This window comes from Alosa pseudoharengus, unplaced genomic scaffold (genome assembly GCF_046254945.1).
Source record: "Alosa pseudoharengus isolate Yale_2024_CS ecotype anadromous, Long Island Sound unplaced genomic scaffold, YU_APseudo_1.1 YU_APseudo_1.1_scf_14, whole genome shotgun sequence".
NCBI lineage: Eukaryota > Metazoa > Chordata > Actinopteri > Clupeiformes > Clupeidae > Alosa > Alosa pseudoharengus.
The window spans coordinates 3603114-3622941 of NW_027468609.1; the positions used below are offsets into that span (position 1 = coordinate 3603114).

Consider the following 19828-nt stretch of genomic DNA (forward strand, 5'->3'; position numbering starts at 1 on the left):
CACGTCATGATCTGAGTTATGTTCCTTAAGGAACATGAGCATAATAAACAAACGTGGGGCCTGTTATTTAGTTTGTATCTGTTCCTTGTTCCGCTCTGTAGAACCCCTGAGGAAGTGGCGGCGAGTCTGGTCTCCGGTTCTGTGTACAGTGTGGACACATCGGACGAGAACCTGCAGTCCGTGCCCACTGACCGCTCCGGGAAGAAGCTGGACAAGGAGCTGAAGACCCGCAGCATGAAGGGGGACATGGCCGAGGCGCTCTCTCAGTACGACATCAGCGCTTACCCAAGTAAGTGTGTGTGTGTGTGTGAGAGACTCCTTTACTCTAAGGCCTGATCCTAAACACACCCCCTGTGCTTTTCACAAGTACTTGGACGGATTGTGTTCAGCGTTGGTGTATGATCTTTCTGTGATGTGTATAGTTGGTGAATGCTCACACTAAGTGTGTGTGTGTGTGTGTGTGTGTGTGTGTGTGTGTGTGTGTGTGTGTGTGTGTGTGTGTGTGTTGTGTCCAGTCGAGACGGAGGCAGGAGGGCCGGTTCCCAGTCCAGATGGGTTCCAGGACGCTCTGTCTAAGAAGCAGCGGCGCCCTCTAGAGGACGAACACAGGAGGAAGGAGCAGGGTGCTGCGGTGAGGCTCTCATACTACACAGTACACACACTCATACTACACACACTCATACTACACAGTACACACACTCATACTACACACTCATACTACACACACTCATACTACACAGTACACACACTCATACTGCACACACTCATACTACACAGTACACACTCATACTGCACATACTCATACTACACACACTCATACTGCACACACTCATACTGCACACACTCATACTACACACACACACTCATACTACACACACTCACTCATACTACACACACTCAATCATACTACACACACTCTCTCATACTACACACACTCTCTCATACTACACACACTCTCTCATACTACACACACTCTCTCATACTACACACTCTCATATTACACACACTCTCTCATACTACACACACACTCATACTACACACACTCATACTACACACACTCTCTCATACTACACACACTCATACTACATACACTCTCATACTACACACTCTCTCTCTCTCATACTACACACTCTATCTCATACTACACACTCTCTCTCTCTTTCTCTCTCCCTTTCTTTCTTTCCTTCTTTCTCTTTCTCTCTCCCTCTCTCTCTTTTCTCCCTCTCCCTCACACTACACTTTCTCTCTCTCGCTCTCTCTCTCAAATCAAATGGTGCTTTATTGGCATGGATACAGGTATACAGGTATAACATGTTAATAATTAACTTTACATTAATATTGGTATAAAGATCAAATTAAATAATGAAAGGGAAAGCAAGTAAAAAAGGATAAATGGTAATGCTACTAAAAGGACAATAATAGCTTCAGCAATAGTGCTATACTGTAGAAAAGAAGATAGAAAAAAGAAAAAAAAAATTATGCAAACTCATATTACATGCCTACACTTACAGACACATATACATAAATCAATTTAAAGGCGAACTATGCCGTTTCTTCTGTTTAATTTACCTTAACTGAACAGCTTCGGAGTCATTGAAATGGTTATATGACTTTTTTCGGGTTCAATGGTGGTCGTGTCGCTTCCCCCTAGCGCCTGTGAGTGGAAAAACCACCCTTGCAACTGTGGGCCGGCAGCCTGACAGCCTCAGAGACAGAAAGCCTCGCTGCCTCGCAGCCTCGCGATGTAACGAATTGCTTTACTACACTACACACATACACGCCAGGCACCGGCTAGAACAAGGTAGCGATGGAGTTTCTCAGACGTTCGTCATGACAGAGCCAGCGAACAGAAGCAGAAAGCGAGTGATCCGTTGTCGGAGGAAAGACTGATTGAGGAGTGCCGTCAATCAAACACTCTGAAGCTGTAGGAGGAACAGGGAAAGACTGATTGAGGAGTGTCGTCAATCAAACACTCTGAAGCTGTAGGAGGAACAGGGAAAGACTGATTGAGGAGTGTCGTCAATCAAACACTCTGAAGCTGTAGGAGGAACAGGGAAAGACTGATTGAGGAGTGTCCTAAATCATACACTCTGAAGCTGTAGGAGGAACAGGGAAAGACTGATTGAGGAGTGTCCTAAATCATACACTCTGAAGCTGTAGGAGGAACAGGGAAAGACTGATTGAGGAGTGTCCTAAATCATACACTCTGAAGCTGTAGGAGGAACAGGGAAAGACTGATTGAGGAGTGTCGTAAATCATACACTCTGAAGCTGTCGGAGGAACAGGGAAAGACTGATTGAGGAGTGTCGTAAATCATACACTCTGAAGCTGTAGGAGGAGCTCTGCTGAGAAACCTGCGAGCAAAAAGCAAGAAACCAGCAAAGAAATTGCCAAAACTGCATAGCATAGTCAAATAGTTGAATTATCAAACAAAGTATTTACATGTACATACATAAGTGTTATGTTTTCTGTTGTCTTATGGCAGTTGAGGATATAATCTGCAGCTAGGCATGAGCAGTGTGTTTCCCCCCAATAGTATACATATTTCCATTTGTGGAGACATTTGTAAAATCTTTTATGTTTTTTGAATTCATCAAAAAAAAAAATCCTTATAGGTGCATATAATACAAACGTTCCTTCTTTTCTACAGTGCTGCTCTTTTCTAAGTGAACTTAAAAAGGGTGTCCTGGCCATATGTTTCTGTATGTGGTAGTCCATGTGCTGTCGGTGTGATGTTGATCATGTGCTGTGCTGTGTTGTGGTGCAGGTTGGTGTGAAGAGTCGACCGATGCCATCCAAGATGCCTCCACGCTTTGCCAAGAAGCAAGGTAGCCTTTCCATGGAGCAGCCAGAGGAGGCGCTATCTGCCAGCAACCTGGGCACAGAGATCTGGGAGACCAACAGCTCAGGTAGGGGACACACACACACACACACACACACACACACACACACACACACACTGTACTCCACCTTCCCATCTCAGTGTGTGTCTTGGTATAGAGGCCTAGACTATTCACAATCACCTGTTATCTGTGCTCCTTAGTGGTGATGGATAATACAGGTGTTTGTGTAGTAATGCCTTATTCTCATTGGTTAATACAGGTGTTTGTGTAGTAAAGCTTCATTCTCATTGGTTAATACAGGTGTTTGTTTAGTAATGCCTCATTCTCATTGGTTAATACAGGTGTTTGTGTAGTAATGCTTCATTCTCATTGGTTAATACAGGTGTTTGTGTAGTAATGCCTCATTCTCATGTCCTCTGCAGCCCTCACTGTGCAGTCATCTGGTGGAGACTCCTGGACCAAGCAAGTGTCCTACACAGGGAGCGAGCCCAATTCTGAGGTAAAGCTGGCTTGTGCCTGCTGCTGTCTGTCTGTGTCCAGGCCTTTAGTTCAAGTAAATTGGAGTGGTATTCAACAGACTCTTCAAAGACACAGGGACTTGCAATGTGGGTATTGAAACCTGAACTGAGCGCTTATCTCTCCTTTCTTTCTGCCTCTCTCTCTCCTCCCTCCCTCCCTCTCTCTCTCTCGCTCTCTCTCTCCCTCCCTCTCTCTCTCTCTCGCCCTCTCTCTCGCTCTCTCTCTCCCTCCCTCTCTCTCTCTCTCGCCCTCTCTCTCTCTCTCCCTACCTCCCTCCCTCTCTCTCTTCTCTCTCTCTCTCTCTCTCTCTCTCTCTCTCTCTCTGTGTCTTTTCTCTCTCTCCTTCCTCTCTCTCTCTCTCTCTCCCTCTCTCCCTCCCTCCCTCTCTCTAGGACTCTGACGCAGGCCCTGAGCAGAGTAAGGAGCACAAGCCGGGTCCCATCGGTAACGAGCGTTCGCTGAAGCACAGGAAGGGCTCCGAGGCGGTGGAGCGGCTCGAGGGTCCCATCACTCCTGTCAACGGCGTGGACATCCACGTGGACAACGTGCTGCCCGTGCCGCCCATCGAGTTTGGCGTCAGCGCCAAGGACTCGGACTTCAGCCTGCCCCCCGGCTCCACGCCAGTGCCAGTGTCCATCCCCGTCACCAAGCTGCAGGACGCCCTCGCCAGTAATGTGAGTCAAGCGCCCTTGAGCCCTCGTTATGATGCTGTCAGGTTTAGCATCGTATCATATGATGCTGTGATCATCACCGACAGGCAGGCTGCACCAGGCACGTACCTCAAGTGTTCTGTTCTCAGAGCAGATGCTAGAACAGTTAGTTTGAACTAGCCTATGAAATACACCAGGCACGTAGCTCAAGTGTTCTGTTCTCAGAGCAGATGCTAGAACAGTTAGTTTGAACTAGCCTATGAAATGTATGACCTAGCTTATGAAATCCCAGCATTGGTGTGTCGTCACTAGTACCATCCTGTATCGAAAGTGGCTGTGGCGTGATTGTTGCCAGGTCATTGATATTGCAGGAAGAGTGAGCTGAAAGTCTTTCCCGTGTTTGCTGGACCCTCTGTTCCTGACAAACCCTGTATCTTTCAGACATATCCCACTATATACAAGGGAACTGGCTACACCAAATGTGATTTAAAAAATTAGACCAGTCTTTTAAAAATATTTTTACGCTCCGCAAATAAAGCACTTCAATTGCCCACCCGATTTAGCCCGGCCGTAGAAATGCACTACGTTCATCAGAGCTCTTATCAAGTGCAATAGTGATGTGGTTCTAGAGTGCATTAGTGATGTGGTTCATCAGACCTGTTATGCGGTGCAATAATGATGTGATTCTAGAGTGCAATAGTGATGTGGTTCTAGAGTGCAATAATGATGTGGTTCTAGAGTGCAATAGTGATGTGGTTCTAGAGTGCAATAGTGATGTGGTTCATCAGTCCTGTTATGCGGTGCAATAATGATGTGGTTCTAGAGTGCAATAGTGATGTGGTTCTAGAGTGCAATAATGATGTGGTTCTAGAGTGCATTAGTGATGTGGTTCTAGAGTGCAATAGTGATGTGGTTCTAGAGTGCAATATTGATGTGGTTCTAGAGTGCATTAGTGATGTGGTTCTAGAGTGCAATATTGATGTGGTTTTTGAGTGCAATATTGATGTGGTTCTAGAGTGCATTAGTGATGTGGTTCTAGAGTGCAATATTGATGTGGTTCTAGAGTGCATTAGTGATGTGGTTCTAGAGTGCAATAGTGATGTGGTTCTAGAGTGCAATATTGATGTGGTTCTAGGGTGCATTAGTGATGTGGTTCTAGAGTGCATTAGTGATGTGGTTCTAGAGTGCAATATTGATGTGGTTTTTGAGTGCAATATTGATGTGGTTCTAGAGTGCATTAGTGATGTGGTTCCAGAGTGCAATAGTGATGTGGTTCTAGAGTGCAATAGTGATGTGGTTCTAGAGTGCGTTGATGCATTGTGCGTTAATATTATGTTTCATATGATTTCAGACCATTCCCATGCTGCGCAGAGACCACCTGCAGCCCGGCATCACCCTCAACCCCATCTCCTTCCCCAGCGCAGACCTCACGCTCAAGGTTAATACACACACACACACACACACACACACACAAAGTGTACTATTTATGAATTACAAAGTAAACTGATGACCTGCTGAATACATGAGCGACTCTGTGAAACTGTTAGGTATTGCTTTATAGTTGGTAGTTTTTAGTACAGTAATTCCTTTAAATTGTGTGTGTGTCGTGGTCCCTGTTGCGGTCCCTCAGATGGAGAGTGCGCGTAAGGCGTGGGAGAACTCCCAGTCCATCCCGGAGCAGGGCTCCCCGGGCGGCCCGGGCTCTGGGGTGCAGCCTGCCTGCAGTGTGGGCTCGTCCAGCGGGGTCAGCTACAGCTCCTTTGGGGGCGTCTCCATGCCCCCCATGCCCGTGGCCTCCGTCGCCCCCTCCGTCTCCATGCAAGGTCCGCACTCGCCACAGACATGACCCATTCACTCACTCTCTCACTCGCACTCTGTCACACACACACTCTCTCTCACACACACACTAACTCTCTCACACTCTCTCTCACACTCACTCTCTCACTCTCACACTCTCTCTCACACACTCACACTCTCTCTGACACACTCTCTCTGACACACTCTCTCTGACACACTCTCTCTGACACACTCTCTCTCACACACTCTCTCTCACACACTCTCTCTCACACACTCTCTCTCACACTCTCTCTCACACTCTCTCACACTCACACTAACTCTCTCACACACTCTCTCACACTCACACTAACTCTCTCACACACTCTCTCACACTCACACTAACTCTCTCACACACTCTCTCACACTCACACTAACTCTCTCACGCACTCTCTCTCTCGCACTCTCTCTCGCACACTAACTTTCTCACACACCAACTCTCTCACACACTCTCTCTCTCACACACTCTCTCTCTCACACACTCTGAGCGCAGTGTTTCCTCTATGTTGATTTGGTAGTGGCGGCCCGCCACGGTTTAATTTTCTTCCCCCACGGTATCAGAAATGGGACAGACGCACAATAGTCGCAGTTGCCTTTTAAATGATCCTGCCGACATTATGCACCCCCCGTTGGCAGCCGCTAACATTGCAATTTAACAACAAGCAGAACTATTCAGAGGTTTGGGGCTGTTCAGTTTACCTCCACATAGTGTGTGGATGTGCTTATTGTCCAAACGTTTGCTTTCTTCTGAGTCACTATTAAACACCTCCACCAAAAACGTCACCGCGGTGGGTCCGTTTTAATAAGACAACGTTCAACTGGTCAGTTCTGACAGCTCACGTCCTGATATCAAACATCTGGAAACATTAAAACGATAAGTGAGTCACTAATATAATACAAATTGGAAATAGTCTATAGATGTAGTAATAGATGTAATGATGTTAAAATAAATAGTTGTGTTGTATGACACGGAAAAGTTCATTTTTTAATAATTTGGGCTACACAGACGCACAAAGGCCGCACAACCTAAACGTTTGTTACCCTTGTTGCTAAATGTGAAAATTAGCAAAAAGAAGTGCAACCATTTTTTTAACTTTTCTTACGAATTAGGCTACAGAATGCTTAGCCTAGGCCAGGGGTGGGCAAACTGCGGCCCGCCGAGCATTTTCATCCGGCCCGCCGAGCATTTCATTTGGTTATCAGGCTGCTCGCTATTTTTTTCCTGCGATAGAGACGACGTTGGTTAGCCTTACTGCAAACTGCTTTTCACTCTCCTTAGAGAACGTTCGCAATGTCAATGTCAAAACATCATGTTAAATCGAGATAACATCATGTTAAACTAAGTTAACTCCTTTGCAGCAGATCTAACGTGAACATTATGTGATCCATTTAATTGGGAAAGCGTCTGCACTCACGAGAGGGACAGAGCCGCAGGTTCCAGCTGGCTTGTCATTGTTGATAATTGATATATCCTTCTTATAAGAAACTTTTAAAAGGAAATCATGAAGGCAACAGTAGTTCCCACTACTGACCATTTAAAAACTGTGAGAGGGCCCAGCCGTAGGTACAGCACTAGCCATAGCGGAGCAGGCAGAAGATCATTGAGAAATAAACGTGAATTAAAGCGACTGTCTTAAAGCGACAGTGCACAATTTATACATTTGTTAAACTGCATAAAATTAGCAGTATTTTTAAGCAATTCATATTTTAAAAGAAATACTTTTCATACTAAATTATAGGCTATAAAAAAAATATTTTTTTATGTGTCGTGGGGGGGGGGGGGGTTGTTGTGGGACCTGCCCCCACTGCTTAAAAAAATCCTAGAGGAAACACTGGAGCGTGTCTCATTTCAGGGGCTACATGGTTCTAAGGCCAGATTCGTAGACCGGTTGCGTCATAGTAGCGCGACTAGTGCTGTCCCATTTCGTGGGCTCCTTCGAATTCGGCCGACAAATCCACCCTTCTTTTCCCCGAAACGGAGTGCGCATCGGGTGTATGCTTCGCGGCCTACCTAGTCCCCCAAGATTCGATACGTTTATGACGTTTCATTCAAGACATGGCGAGACAGACGGCAGAGCCGACTGTCACATCACAGCTACACATGTAAACATTTAATAAACGGTTTAATAACATTTCAATTAAATGATCGGGCTTCAATGTGAACTATGGTTAAGCTATGTAGCTGATTTCCGTATCAAACCTACATTTAGAACCACTTCCTAAATAAATCTGTTCAAACATTTCCAATTGAAATGATTTATCAACAAGTCATATTAACATGCTCAGATATGATCACTGGTCAGTAGGCTATATATTTTCCACGACTTAGGCTACTAGAAGACCGTTAAACAACACATTGAAAGAAACTAGTTGATGGCATTTTGCATAAAGGCTATAATAAGTTCAAGGAAGGATACATCCATCAAAGGTTTATTAAAGCGTCTGTTTGTGACATCTAGCTTATGGACGGATAATAACAAATTAATTTTGATAAATTATTAATTTGTCCATTAGCAAAGCAGCAAATACAATTTCATCAGTTCAAATGAACTGTGTTTGAACCGCAGCCTGACGATGCCGCTGTAGATCACAACATAGTTTTCGCGAGGTGTAGCCTAACATAGCCAGTAAGCCTAAAGCAAGTCTGGTCACTAACATTGTAAATGTGCATGATCGAGATAATGAAAGGCATCTAGCCCTACAACAACACAGCACAGCAAGAGATGAAAACCTCTGCTAAATGGATGCTCATCAGCTGAACCACAAAGATATTTGTCAACGTTGCAGTTGGAAAAAGTTATCGGTCTACAAGCCAGGTCAGTTAACAAGTAAGATGAAGTGCAATATGATGCATTCAATCAGATATGTCTGCAAACGACCATTAGCTACAGTCACCACCATAAGTTACTCAACCGATCATCACAGCTGTCTGGCTATAGGCTACGTTATCCTGCCGTCCTAGCCAGGCTACCTTAACTGTTGATATTCCCTCCTAAGTTTTTGAAATCAGTCTACATGTCAGCAATCAGGGAAGTAAATTACGCTGCCCGTGCCCACCTACCTCTTTAAAGTTTGGGTTTAACCAGGCTAGAAAGAAAAAGGCCAAGGCTACTCACATGAATATGCTCTAAATCCCTTTGAAATCGCCATCTCTTGAAAAGTAATGCGACAGTTGTGTGATTGCTTGTTAGCCGGTGGGTGAACAAATTATTTAAAATTGGAGATGGACCAGGCAGGCAAAGGCTATATGGGCATGTACCCTCCTATCACATTTTTGACTAGTCTTATAATAAATTAATATCGACAGATGCCGCAATTAATTCCTTGATAACGTTTCCTTTGCACTGTAGCCTGAATGTTGTTCTTAGAATAAGTGTCTGCTAAATTAATCAATGTAAACATGCTAAATGATAGGGAAAGGAGCAGCGCAGCTAAAAAAAAACCTCAATCCTTTTAGTTTGGAAGGACTTGCATAATTGTATATCTTTTTAATAATTCAAATGGATTGATGACTGCTCTCACTCAGTTAGCCTAGTTCATATTATTGTAACCTATACATAAAACGTAACACGTTGATCTGAAAGGATGCTTTTCACGAACATGAGTTAGAAAGATCAGTAGGCCTACTCGGGCTAATGACGTAACAGATCCGTTCTTTTAGGCTAGACCGTCCCATTTAAAAAAACGTTGGTCCAGCCAGGTCCGGTCTATGCGGTCACAAAAGACCAGTGCTAGGTAGCACGAATGCTCCGAAGCATCCGGCCCCTGAAATGAGACACGCCCTCTCTCTCACACTCTCTCTCACACTCTCTCTCACACTCTCTCTCACACACACTCTCTCTCTCACACACTCCTGCCCCCCTGTGCCCTAATGCTGGTGCCCTGTGCCCGTAGGTAACCACATCGCCCCTCTGTACTTGGATGGGCATGTCTTCTCCAGCCAACCACGCCTGGTGCCCCCCATGACCCAGCAGCAGAGCTATCAGCAGGTCAGTACCCACCACTTCTCACGCCCGACCATGACGCAACAGCAGAGCTACCAGCAGGTCAGTACCCCCCCCTCACACCACCCGCCAGGCCTTTACGGGGGTCCTGGGCAGTGCCCTTACTCGTTACCCTGTTTTCATGTTTTCAAACTGTGCTGGTCTTTACCCATGTTTCCTTAATGTTGTTTCAATTTGGTAATCACTATTTTTACTATTAACACTATTAATTTACTGTTTCAGTCAGTTAAAAGCATGTTAGCCTGACACTTGAATTGTGATGTAAGACTTGCTGTGCTGTGTGTGTGTGTGTGTGTGTGTGTGTGTGTGTGTGTGTGTGTGTGTGTGTGTGTGTGTGTGCGTGTGTGCGTGTGTGTGTGTGTGTGTGTGTGTGTGTGTGTGTGTGTGTGTGTGCGCGCGCGCATGTGTGTGTGTGCGTCTCTCCACAGGCTGCGGCGGCCCAGCAGATCCCCATCTCTCTGCACACGTCTCTGCAGGCCCAGGCCCAGTTGGGGCTGCGCGGTGGGCTCCCCGTCTCCCAGTCCCAGGAGATGTTCAGCTCCATGCCCCCCTTCAGGTACCAACGCCCACCATGCTAATGTGCCAACCCGGCCACCAGCTGAATTATTTTGAGAGAATGCTAAAGTAAACTAAACCGCCTCTCTAAATAAGAGAACAGAGCAAGGTTCCCTCCCTATTAGTTTCAGCTAGGTGTATGAGCTAGGTTTTGAAATCCCAGCATTGGTGTGTCGTCACTAGTATCACCTGTATCGAAAGTGGCTGTGGCGTGATGGTTGCCAGGTCATTGATATTGCAGGAAGATTGAGCTGAAAGTCTTTCCCGTGTTTGCTGGACCCTCTGTTCCTGACAAACCCTGTATCTTTCAGACAAGTACCACTTGGGTCAACTGAGCTCTAATCCTTTTTGGCCATGCTAATATGCTATGCTATCCCTGAGCCCATCTGATTAGCTATGCTATGCTATGATAGCCCTGAGCCCATCTGATTAGCTGTGCTATGCTAGGCCTGAGCCCATCTGATTAGCTGTGCTATGCTAGCCCTGAGCCCATCTGATTAGCTGTGCTATGCTAGGCCTGAGCCCATCTGATTAGCTGTGCTATGCTAGCCCTGAGCCCATCTGATTAGCTATGCTATGCTAGCACTGAACCCATCTGATTAGCTGTGCTATGCTAGGCCTGAGCCCATCTGATTAGCTGTGCTATGCTAGCCCTGAGCCCATCTGATTAGCTGTGCTATGCTAGCCCTGAGCCCATCTGATTAGCTGTGCTATGCTAGCCCTGAGCCCATCTGATTAGCTGTGCTATGCTAGCCTTGAGCCCATCTGATTAGCTGTGCTATGCTAGCCTTGAGCCCATCTGATTAGCTGTGCTATGCTAGGCCTGAGCCCATCTGATTAGCTGTGCTATGCTAGCCCTGAACCCATCTGATTAGCTGTGCTATGCTAGGCCTGAGCCCATCTGATGCAACTGAGCCCCAACTCTCCTCCTCCCTCCACAGGTCCCAGGTGTACATGCACCCCAACCTGTCCCAGCCCAGCCCCATGGTGCTTTCTGGCGGGGCGCCCCTGAAGGGGCCCTACTCGCCCTTCCCCGGCATGCAGCCCTCGGACATGGTCAAGCAGCAGTCCGGCTCCCACTACCAGCCCATCAACGGCAGCCAGCCGCTGGTGTACGATGGGCAGCTGAGCCAGGGGCCTGGCATGGCCACCTCTCAGCTCATGGACTCCCAGCTCATCCAGGTGAGGAGCACGCACACACACACGCACACTGGGATTTGGGAGCACACACACACACACGCACACTGGGATTTGGGAGCACACACACACACACACACACGTACACTGGGATTTGGGAACACACGCACACGTACATTGGGATTTGGAAGCGCACACACACACACACACACACACACACACACTCACGTCCTGCGTACACTGGGATTTGTTGTGGTTGTGAGGACCGTTACTTAGATGGTTATATGTATGCAGACTTATGAATGAACGCATTAGGTCACTTGCACCCAACCTGTTTGTGTGTATATACATGTTATTAGTTATATATGTACATATAAGAGCTATGTTATTACATTACATTACATTACATTTGGCTGACGCATTTTTAACCAAAGCGACTAACAACATGGTGAACAGTTTAAGTTTTAAAGCAATTCTAAAGATGTTATGATTGTGTGTGTGTGTGTGTGTGTGTATTTATTTAGATGTTTGTGTACATATCAGAGCTCCGTTGCGACGTCTGATTGTGTGTTTGTTGATGTTGCGTTGCTAGGTGACGATGCCCCTGCCCGGCTCCCAGCTGCGGTATGGGTCGGCCCAGCAGCACCTGATCCTGCCCCAGTCCATTCAGCTGCAGCAGGGCCAGAACCTCTCTGTGGGGGGCCCCCGCCGCATGATGCCCCCCGGCTCCCAGCCCCCCGTCATGCCCCAGAGCAGAGAGGTGAGGGTGAGGACATTAACCGGGCATCAACACACACACACACATGCACACACACGCATGCATATACATGCATACACACACACACACATGTATGCAGGATCAGACATCATAACTGGGCTCTTAGAGTGCCACTTAATTGCCCCAGAGCAGAGAGGTCAGGGGGCATTAACAGGGCTTCAACAGCCCCAGCATGATAACCTGTCTTATGATTTATCAAATGAACTGATGCCCTGTCAATTGTGGTGGCTTAAAGTGAAGTTGAAAGCTTTGAATTGATATGTGTAAACACTTAGCTTTCCCACTTTATTGCCCCAGAGCAGAGAGGTGAAGGGGTTTCCCACTTTATTGCCCCAGAGCAGAGAGGTGAAGGGGTTTTCCACTTTATTGCCCCAGAGCAGAGAGGTGAAGGGGTTTTCCACTTTATTGCCCCAGAGCAGAGAGGTGAAGGGGTTTTCCACTTTGTTGCCCCAGAACAGAGAGGTGAAGGGGTTTTCCACTTTGTTGCCCCAGAGCAGAGAGGTGAAGGGGTTTTCCACTTTGTTGCCCCAGAGCAGAGAGGTGAAGGGGTTTTCCACTTTGTTGGTCAGTGCCCCACTGGTAGCCTTGTAGACTGCCATGACTTAAAGTGAAGTTGGAGGCTTTTGATTGTTGTCTCTGTTAGCTGTGCTGTTAGCCTCCCCACTATGTTCCCATGTTATTTGCTTGCCTGCTTGGTCGTAGTCGCATGAGAACACAGCCATAACGTGATGCAGGCTTTCAGGGATAAGAAATGCAACTTGTTGGGCCGAACGCTACAGTACAAGTCTGTGCTCTCGTGCTGTAACCTGTAACAGTACAAGTCAGTGCTCTAGTACAAGTCAGTGTTCTGGTAGCCGTAACCTGTAATGGCACTACCATTGAGACGCAGAGTGCTGATGCTTCCTCTGGCTCCTCCCCAGGCCTCTCAGGTGGACATGAAGGGATTCCAGTTCTCCGACAAGCCCAACCACTCTCCTGGCATCCCCGGGGGATCCTACAGGTGAGACTGTGTGTGTGTGTGTGTGTGTGTTTGAGACCCACCTGCACAGGACTTGATTATCCCATGTCTGTTCCAGAGCTGAACTTTTGCAGATCACAGCAATCCCATTCGATTTGAGGCGTCCTGTATGTTGAGGGTTGAGCTCACTCATTGTAGTTTGGACAAGTAGCTACACCTTAAAACAAGAGCAAGAATCCCTCATATCGTATTATATATTGAGCTCCCAGCATTCATGAATCCTTCATATATTATATTATATATTATATTATATTATATATTCAGTTACCAGCATTTGTGTGTCGTCGCCAGTACCATCCTGTATCGAAAGTGGCTGTGGCGTGATGGTTGCCAGGTCATTGATATTGCAGGAAGAGTGAGCTGAAAGTCTTTCCCGTGTTTGCTGGACCCTCTGTTCCTGACAAACCCTGTGTCTTTCAGACATATCCCGCTATATACACATGTTTTATCTTCCAGACGTTTTTATTTGACATATTTTGTAGCAGTAAGAATACACTCCCATCCTCGTCCTTCAGTCTGTAGCAGCACTCTGGAGTGATCGGAAAGGGAAGGGCCTCAGTTGGGTGGCCATTTTGCTGCCAGCACAGACAGCATTGATTTAGATGAATGCAACAGGATGAGGGGTGTGCGCGTGTGTGTGTGTGATTAATGGCCCAGCTTGTGACCCCAGTTGTGTTGTTTCAGGCCCGGTTCTGCTAGCCCCAGTGGGAAACCATCTGGACCTGGAGGCCCTGCTGTCGGCCCCCTACCCACCCACTACCAGCCACAGGTACAGCCCACTGAACATGCCCGCCAATCACTCAGCATTTATACAGAACCATTTAGGAACCAGACATATAGCACATGCACATAACAGGGTATCCTAACCGCATATAGCACAGAACAGGGTATCCTAACTACATATAGCACATGCACAGAACAGGGCATCATAACTGCATATAGCACAGAACAGGGCATCATAACTGCATATAGCACAGAACAGGGTATCCTAACTACATATAGCACATGAACAGAACAGGGCATCATAACTACATATAGCACATGCACAGAACAGGGCATCATAACTGCATCCGAACAAGCGACTGTCGGGAAGCATTGAATGCTTTCTGTTCACACTGAATCTGTTAAATTTGCCCCATCTGTTTGCCCTATCTATTTGCCCCATCTGTTTGCCCTATCTATTTGCCCCATCTGTTTGCCCTATCTATTTCTCAAAATAGCAGAACAACGCAAGCAACAGAAAGAGAATAGAGGCAAAAGCACTGAGGGGACATTCCAATTGAAAACGTCATTAAACGTTTACATTTTTATCGCCAACACATGCTCGCATCGCATGCAGTTAGGAAATGGTGTAACGCTAAGTGACAATGTAGAATGTAAACAGTAAAATACAAACACATTTACACATAATTGGATGAAATACTGCCAGGAATAAACTAGTATTGTAATTTTTGGAAATTTCTTAAGCAGATAAAGAGTGTAGGCCCCAGCTGTGGCGCAACTGGCTGGGGCACCTGCACCGTACGCCGGCGACCCGGGTTCGATTCCCGCCCCGTGGTCCTTTCCGGATCCCACTCCTGCTCTCTCTCCCATTCGCTTCCTGTCACTCTCCACGGTCACTATCATTAAAGTCATAAAAAGGCCAAAAAAAAAATACTTTAAAAAGAGTGTAAACCTTGTTTGCTAGATAACGAGTGTAAATCAGATAACGAATGTAAACCTTGTTTAATTTCAAAAGCAGATAATGAGTGTAAATAACGGGTGTAAACCTTTAAAGGGGTGGTTCAGGATTTTGGACATAAGACCTCATTTCCAAGTAAGCAAGTGTGATATTTATCAGTGGAGACCGTTTTCAACACGTTTCATCCAGTCCTTCTAATTGCAGAGTTTGCAGGTGCTAGGCTAGCGCAAGTCAACGGTATGTGCTAGCCTGCCACTAAAGACAGTCTTACCCACTCCAAAGTACACCTGAGGCAAATTCCAGACAATCGATGTAAATGTCTGTGTTGATAGAATAGTGTTAGAAATTCAACTACCCTCGCATCGCGTTGCAATAGTTATACTTTGGTCCCTGAAGTTGGTAGTAGTCATTTTGCATCTCAGCAGCGGACTGATATTACCAAGGCTACTACTAAGTATCCCCATTGGAGTGCGCTTTACTGTTTACTTTTCGGTGCAGTACTACTAACCGGAGCAAGTATAATTCCGTCGTGGTAAGAAACTAGTCCCTCAAAATGTAATGCGATCGTTGAAATGCAAGGATAGAATAACGTTAGAAATAACAGTATCAATACAGACATTTAAATCGATAGTCTGGCGTTATAATTTATTTGCCTCGGGTGTACTGTGGAGTGGGTAAGACTGTTTTTAGTGGCAGGCTAGCACATACCATTGACTTGCGCTAGCCTAGCACCTGCGAACTCTGCAATTAGAAGGACTGGATGAAACGTGTTGAAAACGGTCTCCACTGATAAATATCACACTTGCTTACTTGGAAATGAGGTCTTATGTCCAAAATCCTGAACCACCCCTTTAAGCAGATAACGAGTGTAACCTTGTTTGCTAGATAAGTGTAAACCTTGTTTAATTTCATAAGTGGATAACGAGTGTAAACCTTGTTTGCTAGATAACCAGTGTAAATAACGAATGTAAACCTTGTTTTCTAGATAACCAGCATAAACCAGATAACGAGTGTAAACCTTGTTTGCTAGATAACCAGTGTAAATAACGAGTGTAAACCTTGTTTTCTAGATAACCAGTGTAAATAACGAGTGTAAACCTTGTTTGCTAGATAACCAGTGTAAACCAGATAACAAGTGTAAACCTTGTTTGCTAGATTACCAGTGTAAACCAGATAGCAAGTGTAAACCTTGTTTGCTAGATAACGAGTGTAAATAACGAGTGTAAACCTTGTTTGCTAGATAACGAGTGTAAACCAGATAACGAGTGTAAACCTTGTTTGCTAGATAACCAAAGTAAACCAGATAACGAGTGTAAACCTTGTTTGCTAGATAACGAGTGTAAATAACGAGTGTAAACCTTGTTTGCTTGCCGCTGTCAGCAGGTGCCCACTCCACAGGGCAGCATGGTGATGCACATGCGCCCGCCCACCTCTGGGCCCTTCCCCAACCCCATCCAGCGTCCCGTCATGCCCGTCAGCAAGCCGGTCATCGTGCGCTCGCCACCCTACCCCAGCCCCGGGCGCGAGCCCCCCCATGCCCACGCCAGCCCCCCCTCCGCCCCAGAGTCCAACGCCAAGGGGCCCGAGGACGGCATGAAGGTGAGCCAGCCTCTCTCTGGATAGGTAATTCAGCCCTTCTCCATTCTCACTGTACTGACGACTGCAAGGTGTGTGTGTGTGTGGGTGTGAGTTGCAGTTTGAAGTCAGTTTTTAATCATATTAGAATATGCATTTTTTTCATATTATAATATGTATGCGCCGTGTGTGTGTGTGCGTGTGTGTGGTGCGTGTGGTGTGTGTGTGTGTGCCTGTTTGTCTTCACAGAATAAGCCGCTACGGGACGGCCGGCCAACGGTGGGTGAAGGCAAGTCGTCTCCGTCTGCGATGATGCCCACCAAGCTTCCCGATGCCGCACTGCCCCCTGGTCAACCCAAACCCGCCCGCACCGGAGCCATCAAACCCCAGGCAGTGAAGGTGGAGGAGGGCAAGGCCTAACCACAGAGGATCCCCCACCACCACCACCACCTCCTCCAGGGGCTCACTCACCCACAGCCACCGCCTCCTCCAGTGTCTCACTCTCCTACTCTTCCTCATCGCCCCCCTTCTTCCTCTTCCTCTGGCCAGTCCTGCCTGTTACAGCCACCAGGGCGGCGCCAACGGAAAAACCACACCAACTCCGGGAAAAGTCGAAGAGAAAAAAAGACAAAAAAAAGGAAAAGGAATCGGATACTATTGCTGAACATCATATATATATATATAGAGATATAAAATATATATATATATACATACATGTATACATATTATATATATAAATACATAGACACAATAGTTTGGGACATTTCTAAGCAGACTCCTCAAGAATCCATCTTTTATTTATTAACATTTAAAGTCCATTTCAAGAGAAGAATAATGTTAAGCAAGACAAAAGGAAAACAAGAAAAAAAGGAGCAAAAAGTGGCGTTTTCTATGTTGCTCTTCATTAAAGCGTGAACCCGCAGAAGGGGAGACGAGTCTTGTCTGTTGCTCTCTCTCTCTCCCCTCATGTGCAGTCCCTCCTCTCCTCCAAGCCTTTGCCAAAACGAGAGCGCACCGGCTCCCGTCTGGAGTGGAGCCTGCCGCTGGCGCCAGAGAACGTGCCGGAATAACCACCTGACTCTGATGCCATCTGCCGCCACCGCCCCCCTCTTTGCCTTGGAGCGGAACTCCCGTGCGGCACCAACGTCTCATGTGTTTTCCTTTTGACATTATGACTGGTTACAGTGAATGGAGTTTTAACCCTCTCTCTCTTCCTTTACTTTTTAAATAATCAACACCTACTTGCTCTATTAAAGGACACCTTTTATTCAATAAAAAAAATCCTTCCAAACCAAATTTGAGGACGTTATTCTGTGTCCGTGTGGAGGGAGTGAACACGCCAGTTCGGTTCCCACAGGACAGACTGCTCAGAATATAAACAAGAAAAAAAAATCTTTTTTTCAATGCTGTTCTTTATCTTGCGTATTGTGTAAAAACAAGCAGACTTTGCTGTTTAAAAAAAAAAAAGAAAAGTTTAAAAAAAACATATGTTGCCTCTTGAAGCTTCTCTGGCAATGCGGTGTGTGCGTTTTGATGGAATGGCAAATGTATTGAAGGCCAGTGAACGCGTGTTACCCTTTTATGGAAGGCTGTGTGTTTCAAGTCTGTGGACAATGTGTTGCCATGGTGTGTGTTCTCTGGACAAGCCAAGCTTGCTGGGGAGGGGAGGGGGGAGGCCGGGGGGGGGGGGGCGTCGGACGTCTGATGACTGATCCCAGAGAATGATGGACTGGACATGTTGCTCTATATTGCTTGATTTGGTTGTGTTTGCTTTCACACATCTAACTGTGGTCTGGCACTTTTCTATCCTACTAAACAAACCAACCCAGGTGTCCTTCCTGGCTGTTTTTGGGACACCATTTCCCTTTGTTTTGATTTGTTTTTTCTTGTTATTTTCCACTCTCTGGGCTGTAGTCTTGATTACCGTTTCTTTTTTTAAGCTGTAATAAGGTATGGTTTGTGATTTAGGTGTGTGTTGCGTAACTCCCTGGATACACTCCACAAACGACATGGGGTGCAAGCAATAAACACAACCTACCTGGAACCAGAATCAGGGTCCAAACGCAGAACTCCACGTTTTAGATGCAGGGGAACCGAGGGAGTCCCTGCTGCTTATGTCACTTCCTCCCTCCCTCTCACACACACACATGCGCGCAAGCACGCGCACACACACACACACACACACACACACACCTCATTGCATCCGTGTGATAGACTAGGAAGGCCAGAGGCATTAGCAGGTGTCCTACACCTTATCTCATTGAGCACCTCTGAAAGGGGATTCTGTCATTTCTGTTTTCTGAAGAGGAAAAGATGTTTCTGCAGTGCTGCTCTGTTTTTGTGTTACCTACACTACAGATATAAAGTTTGCGTTCCTCCTGAGTTCTGGGTCTGCGTGCGTGTGCTCAGCCAGGAGTGGGCCACACACGGGCTGCCACACTCCCGTCTATCTCTCACTAATATACAGAAGGAAAGAGCGAGGACGAGAAAAAAAATCCCCGCAAATATTAAAATGGTATTTGTTCAAATGTTACTTTTGTTCCAACATGGTGGCCAGCTTGTGTACTTTTGAGTTTTTTTGTTTGTTTTTTTGTTTGTTTTTTGCAGGATATGTGTAACGCCTTCTAGTTGGTTTCCATATGCGCCACACCCCAAGCACTTCGCAGTGACTCTGGCAGGTGCAGGCTACGCCGACACCACGCCTCGGCACACGGGGCCGCTTTGATGGCAGCACAGTCGTGATCAGTCGTTAACGTACTGGCGCGCACACACACACACACACACTTCTGCCCTTCAGCTTGTCTGTGTAGACTTGTATTTAAAGGGCCAGCTATGGATATTTTACTGTTGATGCTTTTTTTTTTCATATTTAATTTTGTTTAAAAAGGACCAGTGATTTCCTCTGACGCTGATCCTGCGCGCCTATTTATCCCTTACTGTTGTTTATCCTTTCAAATATGTGATTATATTTGCCCTTTTCTTGTTAAAAGATCTCATTGAGAGAAAAATAAAGCAGGTTGTGCTTTCTAAAAAATATTTACGTTGTATACAGTCGTGTTTGTTTGGGGTTGCACATCACTGGTTCCTTCCTGTGTGAGTGAATCTAATAATATGGCCAAGAAATACATTTTAGACCAACAAACTTGGAATCATAGACCATATATAGAACTATGCTTGGGACACACTCATATGGCTTATGTCACATTTACAGACTGTATCAGCAGTCGGATACACT

The 19828-nt window shown here is 46.2% G+C and overlaps 1 protein-coding gene and 3 non-coding genes across 13 annotated transcripts in view; all 4 read left to right on the top strand.

The window, feature by feature from the left end:
* The window catches only part of prrc2b (proline-rich coiled-coil 2B), a 44152-nt gene extending 24523 nt beyond the window's left edge, over nucleotides 1-19629 (top strand). For 3 of the 10 annotated variants that reach the window (XM_076283469.1, XM_076283474.1, XM_076283471.1), the window contains exons 17-31: nucleotides 102-289; nucleotides 516-631; nucleotides 2768-2909; nucleotides 3266-3342; nucleotides 3755-4036; nucleotides 5364-5450; nucleotides 5643-5835; nucleotides 9740-9891; nucleotides 10278-10405; nucleotides 11346-11586; nucleotides 12134-12307; nucleotides 13240-13319; nucleotides 14022-14106; nucleotides 16399-16617; nucleotides 16843-19629. In XM_076283469.1, the coding sequence (XP_076139584.1) occupies nucleotides 102-289; nucleotides 516-631; nucleotides 2768-2909; nucleotides 3266-3342; nucleotides 3755-4036; nucleotides 5364-5450; nucleotides 5643-5835; nucleotides 9740-9891; nucleotides 10278-10405; nucleotides 11346-11586; nucleotides 12134-12307; nucleotides 13240-13319; nucleotides 14022-14106; nucleotides 16399-16617; nucleotides 16843-17013 (2335 nt within the window). In that variant the 3' untranslated portion in view covers nucleotides 17014-19629. Of the gene's footprint in view, nucleotides 1-101; nucleotides 290-515; nucleotides 632-2767; nucleotides 2910-3265; nucleotides 3343-3754; nucleotides 4037-5363; nucleotides 5451-5642; nucleotides 5836-9739; nucleotides 9892-10277; nucleotides 10406-11345; nucleotides 11587-12133; nucleotides 12308-13239; nucleotides 13320-14021; nucleotides 14107-16398; nucleotides 16642-16842 lie in introns of all 10 variants that reach the window. The other 7 variants (XM_076283477.1, XM_076283479.1, XM_076283472.1 and 4 more) reach the window with 6 other exon arrangements.
* LOC143123560 (small nucleolar RNA SNORA71) lies at nucleotides 4330-4456 on the top strand. The gene has a single exon (XR_012986848.1). It is a non-coding gene; the product is annotated as a small nucleolar RNA SNORA71 (small nucleolar RNA).
* Nucleotides 10592-10718, top strand: LOC143123569 (small nucleolar RNA SNORA71). The gene has a single exon (XR_012986856.1). It is a non-coding gene; the product is annotated as a small nucleolar RNA SNORA71 (small nucleolar RNA).
* LOC143123564 (small nucleolar RNA SNORA71) lies at nucleotides 13634-13760 on the top strand. The gene has a single exon (XR_012986852.1). It is a non-coding gene; the product is annotated as a small nucleolar RNA SNORA71 (small nucleolar RNA).
* Nucleotides 19630-19828: the final 199 nt, after the last annotated feature.